Here is an 11,388-nt window from a genome sequence, read left to right as displayed (position 1 = left end):
GAAGCTGATGTGCTGCTGTGCTGTCTCCTGACTCACAATGTATCAGATGCACTGCATGAATACACAGGATCTAAAAATACAACAGTTAAAATATCACATAATTGAAGTGGGAGTTTTGGGAGATTGTACACTAAATTTCCTGGAAGTAACCCAACACCCTAAGCTCTCCCATGGAAAACATGGTGTTTCTGATATCATTCTGAGATAATTCATACAAATGGAAGAAGGAAAGAACTGATACATGTTACACTTCTAAACTAAAGCACTGACTGCTGCAAAAAAACCAAAAGGTCTGCAAGTGTACCAGGGATTGAATCCAAAGCAGCCCTGCAAACTCTTAACTGTGGGTAGTTACCTGCAATGGCTGGAAGCTGCAGCACAGACCATTGATATTCTCAAATCCTTTGAACTGCACAGGACTGAGACACCACAGCTCAGAGCTGCAGCAGAGATGAGGCTTCAGTACGAGAAGTGTGCAGATTTGAAAGCAGCAGGATGAAACATTTCTGTTACAGTACCTGCTCAAGGTACTAAGGTACTGATATGATCTAAAAAACTCCCCAAACAACTCTATAATTTAACTGTTTTTATCAGGTGTTTGAAGGGGATTTTCTATTGAGCAATCCTCCTTTTGCCAACAGCAACTTGAACGAAACCAGCACCATGTTAAAGAACTACTCAGTGCATTTCATTCATTTTGCTGTTTCAACTTCAGTGGAAAAGCACAGGACTCAGAATTATTCAAAGAAAACTTCTCTGCAGGAGAGCAATTAGAAATCCACAGTCTGTCATTACCAGAGCAGACAGGATGAAAGATGCAGAAGTGATTTACAGCCATTTCCTTCCCCTTGCAGACTAGGTTAATCTGGGCTACCCAGAACATTCTCTTGCCCTTACTGAAAACTTGATTTCTAAAATACTGTAATGAAACAGTCGCAAATCTTCATTCCAAAGAAGGAAAATAGTTCATGTACATTCTTAGGTGTGAACCTTCAGGCTTGGGAAACGTTTTTCTAGATTGTCAGCAAGTGCCTGATCAGCTTCACGCAGGACTTCAAGGAAATTCTCCACCTGCAAATAAAAAACACACACAAGGAGAAAAAAAAACCCAACAAAACAAACTTGCATGGAACACAGAATTCTTATACTGGTACAGGGACTCTTTCTACTTCTGTACCTTCCAAATAAGAGCAGCCAGCAGCAGCCACTGCAATAAATAATGGAAAATGCCCCACAGTGGCTACCTTCCTCCTAAACCCCACAATTCCAGTTGGGTCTAAATTTTGGAAAGGTACCACTTTCCTCAAGCCCTTACTTTCTTGTTTGTAAGAAACACAGAAACTTTTCTCACCCAGAGAAATGCTCCCTATGAAAAATATTTAGAATAATTCTTCTATAAAAATATACAGGACAAATTTTCAGCTGGGATAAATTTTCAGCCATCCATTCACATCAGCAAAGTTTGGCCCTGGCATCAGCTGATGGTCTCAGCAAAGCTCTGGCTGAAGTGAGGCAGAATAGACAGAGGGGGTAAGACTGGCTGGCTCTAGATGGTGTTTCAGCTGTGCCTGAGCAATTCTGTCCTGTTTGTACATCAAATTTGGAAAGGTCCTGCCACCTAAGGAGCACTTTTTCAGCTGTGTCATACTCACTGAAGCAAAATACAGAGGTAAGAGGTTCTGAAAAGCACAGGAACATGTCTGCTCATTCAGGTGTCCCTGGTGCAGTCCTTCTAAGGTATTCTCCTGGAAAATCAGAAATACAACCAGCATGTCATGAACAGCTGTTGAAAGAACAAACTCAAAACTATGCACACATCTACAAAATGTGCTTTGCTCTTATAAATGGGTAAACAACCAGAACTTTCAGTTCTCGGAGAAAGCCAGACACAGCTGATACAAAAAGGTGTGAAAGCTCACACATTACAAGTCTCTTAAACTGAATGCCTCCATCATTAAAAAGGTCCAGCTGAGAAGGTGAGATTATATATTGACAGTATTTCCATTTCTTAAATAAACTGACTTTCATTCAAAAGAAAGGGCAACATATACCTAGAGAATTTATCATACAGAATCTTGGCACACATCTCAGAAAACCTGTGTTCGTCCCACCTCCCATACATGTTGCTTTGTTTGATTGTCTAATGAATTCCCAGTAAGCAACTGCACTTGCACAGAAAAATGTCCACATTAACAAGAAATAATTTTTTCTTGCCTACCCTGCAGAACTTCTTACTATAGTTTTGTTTATTCTTACCTTGGTTAGTTCTTGAAGCATATTGGAAAGTAATTCACAGCAAATATCCTTCAAAATTTTTAAATGGAAATCTTCCTCATTTACATCAGTCCTTCCAGCCTCCTCTTGCTCAGACTCCTTGGAGTTATCAACAGCTCTCTTCCCACAGCCCTCCATGTATTGTAAAATACGAATCAAGCTTCCAATCAGTGGCATATCTTAATACAAAGTAACAAAAACAGTGACCTTTAACACTGAAAACTCTTGTCCAACCTTTCAAGGCATTTGAATTTTGAAACACACCATCAGATTTTACACATAAGCTATAGGAATGTATAGTCTGACAGTGCTATGTTTTGTTACTCAAAGACAGTTTCAAAGAAGCAAGTGAAAATGTAGTAGAAAACCCAAAACATTTTTCCTGCAAGCCTTTTTCCCTGTTATCTATAAAAACTATATGCCAGTGTAAGAAGCATGAGAAGGAAACTGTCTTTAGTAGTACCCAGTGAGGGAAGTATGTTAAATTTGCATCCAGATAATCTTGTCTGACAAACCAAACTGCACAGCTTCTTTCTGCTGCAGGTGACCCTGACTCACATTCTCAAGACAGGCTTTTAATTCTAAAGACTCGTCCATGAATTGAAAAGTAAGAAATAATAGAGTGATTTAAGTTAGTGCAGAACCTCCCTCTACTAAAAAAAAAAAAATTGCTACATAAAAATATATGTAGTATATATTATGTATAAAATGACAACGTAGTAATGTATTACTATATTTTAGCAAAAATAAATTCTGCAATTTTCAATAATTTACCAAATGGAGAAGACTGAGCAGAATCTGTAGATTCTGGTACTGTAACTCATCAGAATTTACAGTCCACCCAGTAACTGAACTTTGGGCTAGCTGTGATTCTGAGTAACCAGGGAAGAGTCTTACTGTATGCAATGTCACTGAACTGAACCACCTTCCACACCCACATGAAGCCAGTTGTGATTATTAACTTTAAAAAAAAAAAAAAAAAAAAAAAAAGCACAACTTGCTTTTCCTCATTCTGGTGTATTCCTGTTCTGTCTGTGAAGCAAACATAGCAGACAGCACGGACAAAATAGAGGCCAGGACAGTCTTCTGCTCCTGCACAATGATCGGTGGATCATCTGGCTGGCAAAGCTCCTGGCAAACGAGGTTATAAAGCAAACTCCAAGTATCTTTTCCTCCATCAGGAGCCTGCACTTGAGAAAGAAAGAAAGGAGAACCCACCAACCCAAGAAATTTAATCCAGGTACGTGAATTCCTGTTCTCCCCAATACATGTGTGGTGATCCAGATCTTGGTCCCCTCACATGTAGCAATTCCAGGTTCTTACCAATAGCCTGGATACCCTCATCCACCGTGGTCAGGAGCTGCAGGATATGCATATAAACATCCAGTCCTTCTGGGTTATCTGATCTACACAGAACAAACATCAAAAACACAAACTGCTGCTTACTGAGCTTATATTCTGTGTTTTTGTCACAGAGAAGCCCATCAGCAGTTGCTGCCATTCCCTTTGCAAACAAACAAGTTGACTCATTTTGAACCACAAGTCCAGGAAAACATACCCCAGCGATGTGTCAAACTGTGCTGTTCCCACTAAAAGCAAGATGTTTCGGTAGAGGCCTTACAAGGTTATAAGTAATCTCCCCAGCCACAAAACCAAAAAGAAATCTCCCTTACCGGACTTGCTTGGCTGCTTCAAGTATACAAGGCACAATCTTAAAGTCTGGAAGTTCTTCAGGGGAATCATCTACAGATGGTCCCACAGAGCGACAAGTGCCGTTTTTAATCCAGTTTAACATCAGCTCTTCATCCAGATCGAAGAGCTTGTCCACCACTTCACCCACCTTCACCAGCAGTTCAACTGCACAAGAAAGAATGTTACTTTTATTTCAACAAGACTAAAAATAAAGAGAAAAAAATAGCTCACAAAATGTTAGTATATACAAGTATTCAGAGTAAATTCAGGACTGAAATAAATTCATTTTCTTCATGACCTACTACTGGTTGCTATGTTTAATTCCTTTATGTGGCACAGACCAGGAAGGAGTTTGATATGTAGAGATTGTTGGAAAGCCCACTGACATCTTCTACCTTGTCATGCCATATGTGAAGAAGTAACTTTATTCTGCAAAGAGACTCCATGTTCCTGAACAGTGCTAACTTCTGCTTCTGAAGTAAAACTTTTCAAGATTTGCTCCTAGATATGCAGTTTTATGCTAATCATCCACCTGCCAATCTGCATTTTACTTAAGATCTGTTATTTCAATTGGATGGAGCAGGATTTCTGACAATTAGCATTAAAAAATGGATAAATTGAAAAAGCTGTATTATTAGGATTCCTCAACAAATGACAACTGCTGTTACAGCTGAGCTGGATGTTAAACATAAATGTTATTCAAAATATTTCCATTTTTAGGTAGTTGGTATGGTTTTTGCTAAATTAGTGCTAAGAGAGATTTGTGTAGCACTGTCTGCACACCCAAAGCCTGCATACTATTCAGGCGCCAGAGTAACTGAATTGTTCCCCCAGTTCACATTCCACAGATTCGGTAGTTTTAAAAATAAAAAATCCGTATCTGACTAGAAAAAAATTAATTAAATGAAGTCTTGTTTCAGGGTTCAAAAATGACATATGTATATTTCTGAATGAGAACTATGTCCTTTCTTTTGGTGTGGCAAATAACAATTTCTTCAATTAAACATATTTTGATTCTCCCCCAGAGCTTTCTCCTTTCTCTATGAATGCTTTTCTGGTTGGTTTTATATACATTTATAAACCTGCAAAGGCAGGGCAAGTTTGTTTTGGTGTACTTTAAACTCACAAGGTTTCCTTTATTTTAAAGGAATTAACCCAACTGAAAATTCTTGTCTTTGAAATTGCAAACTTCAGTTCACATTTTTCTTCTGCAAACACCCACTAAATCCCAGCTTGTTTTGGCAACTTACCATTTGTAGAGCTGGACATGATAAAGCAAACACAGTCGTACACAGAAGGATTTTCTCGGATCCTCTCCACCCAGACATTGGCCACCTCAGGCTGGGAGAGGCAAGTTAACAACAACCTAGGCAAGAATTCTCCATTTAACAAATTAGAGGCCAGTTCACTCCTTTCAGCTGTACAAGTGTAAATCCAAAATAATGACAGTGGAAACAGAAACAGGAATCTAACTCACAGCAAAGTGATTCCACAACAACACAGAAACAATAAAAGGAAAAGATGAGAGGATAAAAAAATAGTGAGCCCACTTGTCAGTTTCCTCCCCAGGTATCAGAGCATAGCAGAACAATGCTAATGATGCACTAATTTCTGAGATGTCCTACCTGCTTGTTTCCAGAAGAGTTGGGGAGTCTGAATCACACAAACGTTGCAGCAACACTTGGCTTTAAGGAGAAAATGCAGAGGAAAAAGTTGATCAATTCATCTTTATTTTTAAGAAAGTATAAAAAGATTAACTTCCCAACTGCAGCCATGAGATTAAAGTCAGCTTTTCCTAACTGTGCATGCACTTCCAGTGTCTCAGGACCACCAAACTTAGAAACTAACTTGACTGGTGATTAAAAATCCCCCAAAACAGTGGTCTTTCTTCCTTTCCTGAGCACTTCCCACACAAAGATGGTCAGCCAAAGGGTATGAAGATGAGGCTTGGCAGACAAGCTTAGATCCTTCCCTAACATGAATTTCCTGATCGTGAGTCCAGACAAGCAGTACCTGTACATGCACAAAGCACACAGACACTTACCTAAGATTCTCATCTTTGCTAATGGACATGCAGATATCCTGGAAACAGGCCATATTCCCTAATATTCCCACACAGATTTCCTGGAAAGTCAGAACACAGTATAATGAGACAGCTGCAAGTCCACAGTTTCACTTTCAGAGCCATAAGACAGAAGTAAGAGAGGGTCAAAGATGTTTTCTAGTTTGATTTCCAAACTTGTACGATCCACTGATTTCATGACAAAGATGCAAATTTTTCCACAGATTCCACACAGATTTTTCTGTTCTATCAGACCAGGCTAAAATACACTCGGGTACTATTCAGATATTTAGGTGTTACGGTGTTCCATAAAAACAAATAAAATCAGCTCTGCTTGCATATTCTTTGTATACTGTTTTGAAGCTAATTTGACAGCCCTGTCATTAAATCAAAAAGGAGTCCTAAAACAAAAATATCACATAAAAGTGACCCTCACTGATATTCACTTGTTCACAAAAGAAAAGGATCTTAACACAAGCTTCCAGCAAAGCCCATTTTCTGATTAAAGAGATCTAAAATAAAATCAAATAAAAAAACAACCCCTAAGCAGTGAGTCCCATTAGGATATTCATGCCAAGATAATCATTAAGAGGACACACACTTGTGTAAAGGGGACCATGAGAGCTCTGAAATACCTGCAGGTGAGTGGTGCTAAAGCAAAGTGAGTCATTAGCTTGCAGCAATTTAAAGTCAGAAATCAACTTACTCCACTAAGTTTGTCTTCTTAATTATTAACATGCTATTACCTCTGCTAAATTAAGCAGGCACTCCAGCAAACACTATTTCATGAAAGTTGCTGTGACAGCCAATTTGCACTCACTTGCAAATTTGGGTTGTACTTTCCAAAGACAAAGTACTAAACTTTCAAAGCTCTATTTGTCTCCACTCATCTCCTGGAGTAAAGCATCTGGTAACTTCTGAGAAAGAGGATTTACATTAACATTGAATGCCTTTGAAAACCTTGAGTCCTGTAGTGCACTGTGTAGCACCAGCTGGAAACCAGTGACATGAAAAAAAAAGTATTGGTGTCTTAACAGTTCCAAAGATTACTTTTTGTAATATTTTTGTGTTTATTTCTCATTATCTTGTTCTGATTTGATTGGTAATAAATTAATTTCCCCAAGTGGAGTCTGTTTAGCCCATGACAGATCACAGTAACTGGTGAGTGATCTCTTCCTGTCCTTATCTTGACCCATGAGCCTTTTGCTGTATTTTCTCTCCCCTGCCTAGCTGAGGAGGGGAGTGACAGAGCAGCTTTGGTGGGCACCTGGCCTCCAGCCAGGGTCAAACCACCACACTTCCGCAGGTCTGACTAAACAAATTCATGAACATTTCTGTTCACTAATCATCAAACGAGTCAAAAGGAAAAAAAAGGCCAGACTGCTGGGTTTTATAACAGGTCTTATAATTCTGTTTGATAAACTCAGTCCTTCGTCAGTGTATCTAGATGAGGATGTGTGAACAGACATGTACCCGCCTCAGCATCACCAAAATTCTTACTGATTAGACCATGTTCAAAACAAAGTAAAAAAGCATTTTAAAATTTGATTTTGTGTTTTCTCCTGGTTCCCCATATACATTACACATGCAATGGGAGAAGGGAGATAAATTTAAAGGCATGTACAGAGCTATCTACTATTGCTATTAACACAGGACAGCTTTTTGACAGCCCATACTTACAATTAGGCGAGGGCATTTGGACTTGGCAAAAACTCCCATGAATATATTGGGAGCACTGAACTCCTGAAGAAATAAAGCAACATCCTGTGGAGAAAGTGAATGGAGAAGTAAATGGACCTTTACAATTTCCAAATGCAAAATCAAACATGTTCCCACAGCACAAGGACTGGATCAAAGGGATGACAAATCCACTAGAAGAAATTTGTTATTTGCCAACAGTTAATACCAATAATCCTTATTTTTCAATGAGAGAAGGTCAGCAAGCCCCTCTGGTGATTCAGTATGCCAGTGATTTGCTATAGAATGAACCAAGATGTCACATTAGCAAGAAAATGCAAATTGCTTCCTATCTCAACAGAAACAGACACTAAACCAGAATTCAGTAAATATCACGTTTTAAGGCATGACATCATCATGACATATAAAAAAGAAGCAAGCAAAGGGATTGCCATTAGCACTTGATAGGAACACACAAAAGAGGAAATCTCCTCCTCATTCTACCACATTAAAACAAAAGATTAGTTCTCTATTTAGAAATAAAAGACTGATGCCCCATGTTTATTTAAAAAATCTGAGCAACAAGGTAGGGAATAAAATAATAATACTTAAACTTATATATTTATATATGTGTGTGTGTGTGTGTGTGTGTGTATGTAACTTGACAATTTGTTCCAGCATTTGAGAATGCTGAGAAAAAGACCAAGAAGTTGTGTTACACTGACACTGCAAGTCTGCAGCTAAACTTTGAAAGGCTGTTTCTCTATCAGAGAAAGCTATGCTTACCAGCAGGATGTATGGCAATTGCTAGAGGAAAATACGCCTGTTTCGAGTTGGCATCAATATTATCCCCATAATCCAAACGCTGAAGACGCAGGCTGCGCACCCGGGTTAATTCCAGGCTGTCCTGCCCCGCTCACAGCGCAGGCTCCGTGGTGAGGCTGTTTGGTGCCGCCCCAGCCCAACTGTCCTGCCTCACCCTGCCCGACACACCGGGGCGCGAGCAACACCACCAGAACCAGCGCGCTGGCTGATTTCGTACCTTCTCCCACTGCCACCACGATTCTGACGGAACACCCGGGGCAGACGCGACCCGAGGTGTCGCACAAGGCTCCTACCTCGTCCATCGACATGTCCCACACCTTGCAAATGTCATTCTCCATCTCCTCGTCCAGCTCCGTCCGGGTTTCCTCGGGGCTGGAGGCGGGATCCGGCTCTGCAGGGGCGATGACCTGGGACACAGCGGGGCGGGGGGGAAAACGAACCGGCTAAAGCCCCGGCACCAGCCGGACCGCTGGGTCCCGCTGGGTTCCCGGGTGTTTTCCCACCGTGTCCCCGCTCGACCCTCGGATTTGTCCCCTGTGAGTCCCCGCTGTGTTCCCGGGTTTGTCCCTGCTGGTCCCGCGTGTCCCCCCCGGCCCTGGGAGCCGATCGCGTCGCACCCATCCGGCGCTGATCGACACCGGGCCCGCCGCCCGCTCCCTCCCGGCGGCCGCGCACCTCGATGAGGCGGGTGAGGACGCTGAAGAGCCAGTGCTTGCTGTACACTGTATTCCCCACCGCGTCCCCCTCCTCCTCCTCTGCATCGCTGCACGACGGCGACGGGTTGCGGTCCATGGTGGCCCCACAGCCGTGCGCGGGCAGCGAGGCGGCAGCGCGGCCAGAGCGGCGCCTGCGGCTCCACAGCGCCCTCTACCCACCGGCGGCCGCTGCCGCCCCCCGCGCCCGGGGCAGCGCCGGGATCGCTACGGGACCGCGCCAGGATCGCGCTGGGGTAGCACCGAGACGGTAACGGGATCGTGCTAGGACCCACCCGCCCAGGGCCGCCCCTCCGCGGGGAGCGGGACCCGCGCTCCCGGAGCTCCCGAGGGTCCCAAGGGGGACCCTTTGGCAGCCCCCGTGATGCCCCAACACCGGCACCGCCTCCCCCGCCCCGCAGTTCCGCGCCCCCGGAGGATGGATGCTCGCAGCGAAAGAACAGTTCTCGGGAGGATTTCTTTATTCTGTACAAAGGGAGGTGTGACAGGAGCGGAATACTGCGCTAGTACTTGCTGGGCAGCCCCTTGGGCCGGTAGCGGTTCGGGTCCCTGCCGCTACGGCCCCACGCGTTCGCCTCCTGGTCTAACCGGGTGTCCTCGGCGCCTCTGCCGCTCACGCTGCCTTGCCAGTTCTCCCGGGCGTCGCTGTGGGGAAGGAGAAAAGGCCACCTGAACAGACTGCATCTAGCTCAGCCTTGTGCTGGTTCCCTCACTCATGTTAAACTGCTTTTCCGTAGGGCTTCTCAAGGTGAGATGCAAATGAACACTCGGCCTTTGTCTGAGAGCCCGCGGTGGAATCCATAGCTGTTATGTCGGGAAATGAACCAGCAATGAAGGAGAGTTCCTTATCAGAAATGCAGAGAGAGGAATCTGTCTTCTCGGGAGGACAAGAAGAAAGGCTCATGTTCACATGACACCTATAGAGAGCATTTCTATAGAGACTGGCTGTCCAGGTGGGAACTGCTTCCCCCCTCTCTGCTGTCCTTCTAGGTGCAAAGCTGAGTACAAGTCAAAAAGGACCTCACTCCAGCTGGAATGCCTGGATCCCCAACAATTCACTGTTAACAAGCCAAGCACACTCCATTACCTGATCACTCTCGCTGCCCAAGCACCTCCAGGTCCTCTCTGGGCAGCATCATAATTCCCCCGGGCATGGAAATACTTGTCGGCACCTTTGTAATTTGCTTCACGCATATCCCGGTATGCTCTGAACATATCCCATGACCCTGAAGAGAAAAGAGAATTGGAGATGATGTTGACTTCAAAGAGTCGCACCAGAAATAGTTCAGTATCATTTCAGCCAGGAGCTGAAAGACCCAAGAAGCAGTAGCAGAGTGAGGCACTGCTCCACATCAACCTGTGCCCAGAGCTGTGCCCACAGAAAGCGCCTATGGGGGCTGATCAAGGCTCTCATCCAGCAGCAGAAATCAGCACGGTCTCTAACATGGAGTTGCGATTTCCCAGCTCTGAGGGCTGTGCCTTTGACTGCAGGTAACCTGTGCTTGGGGAGAGCATTCCCGAGGGAAGGGCCCCTGGTAGCAGCAGTTTACCTCTCGCTGCATCCCGGACAAATTGTCCAGCTGAGATCATTCTTTGGAGTATCGCTGGTCTGTCAGCGCTTACACACAGAACAGTGGAGAGCAATGCAACACAGACGCAGAGCCTCATGGTTCCTGGCCAAGCCTGACAGGGAGCTGGGAGACAGTGAGAGAGATGAGCAGTTCTGGAGCACCTTTGAGAACCCGCCACATGCCCAGCTGTGCCCAGGCTGCTGCTGCAGTGCTGAGGGCTCACCCAGGACACCCTTCTCCCCCTGCAAGGATCTGTGCAACCACAAGCTCCACCATAAAAGCAGGTGCACATGAGAAACTCACATTTAGCACTCCCTGCTGCTCCTGACGTGAGTACAGAGTAGTCCCACATACTAAAGCATTGGTACTGCTCCCAAATTCCAGCTCAAAACACTGCACACAGCTCACAAATTCAGAATGTCACTCACCGCTGCAGAACAGCAAAGCCAAAGGAGATGGAGATTGTCTCGTGTGCTCTCAGACTCAGAGAGGGTATTTATAAGCAATTCAAACCCCTCAAAAGAGGAAACTGGAAAGGATACCCATGGTTGGGAAATCCCCACCAGCACTCCCA

General features: G+C 44.0%; 2 protein-coding genes across 3 annotated transcripts; both read right to left on the bottom strand.

Annotated features, from left to right (window-relative positions):
• Positions 1-9,366, bottom strand: SAAL1 (serum amyloid A like 1). Of its 2 annotated transcripts, XM_040068227.2 has the most exons (12): positions 9,206-9,366; positions 8,824-8,937; positions 7,709-7,792; positions 6,011-6,090; positions 5,592-5,651; positions 5,217-5,332; positions 3,948-4,131; positions 3,598-3,680; positions 3,276-3,464; positions 2,257-2,453; positions 1,653-1,745; positions 1-1,071 (listed from the first exon to the last, which is right to left on the bottom strand). In XM_040068227.2, the coding sequence occupies exons 1-12, from the start codon at positions 9,320-9,322 to the stop codon at positions 979-981; spliced, it is 1,410 nt and encodes a 469-aa protein (XP_039924161.1). In that variant the 5' UTR covers positions 9,323-9,366; the 3' UTR covers positions 1-978. The 2 variants fall into 2 exon arrangements, with proteins under 2 accessions (XP_039924161.1, XP_039924163.1); XM_040068229.2 differs by lacking the exons at positions 8,824-8,937; positions 9,206-9,366 and adding an exon at positions 8,492-8,674 and having other exon boundaries at positions 7-1,071.
• A 348-nt stretch (positions 9,367-9,714) lies between these two features.
• On the bottom strand, positions 9,715-11,270 carry LOC120754313 (serum amyloid A protein-like). Its single transcript, XM_040067750.2, has 4 exons — positions 11,243-11,270; positions 10,794-10,937; positions 10,331-10,469; positions 9,715-9,888 (listed from the first exon to the last, which is right to left on the bottom strand). Exons 2-4 carry the CDS (start codon positions 10,909-10,911, stop codon positions 9,747-9,749), a joined length of 399 nt encoding a protein of 132 aa, XP_039923684.1. The 5' UTR covers positions 10,912-10,937; positions 11,243-11,270; the 3' UTR covers positions 9,715-9,746.
• Positions 11,271-11,388: the final 118 nt, after the last annotated feature.

The sequence above is a fragment of the Hirundo rustica genome, chromosome 6, assembly GCF_015227805.2.
Source record: "Hirundo rustica isolate bHirRus1 chromosome 6, bHirRus1.pri.v3, whole genome shotgun sequence".
Lineage (NCBI taxonomy): Eukaryota > Metazoa > Chordata > Aves > Passeriformes > Hirundinidae > Hirundo > Hirundo rustica.
The sequence above is the reverse complement of the archived record's forward strand: the minus strand, read 5'-3'. Positions and strand labels throughout refer to the sequence as shown.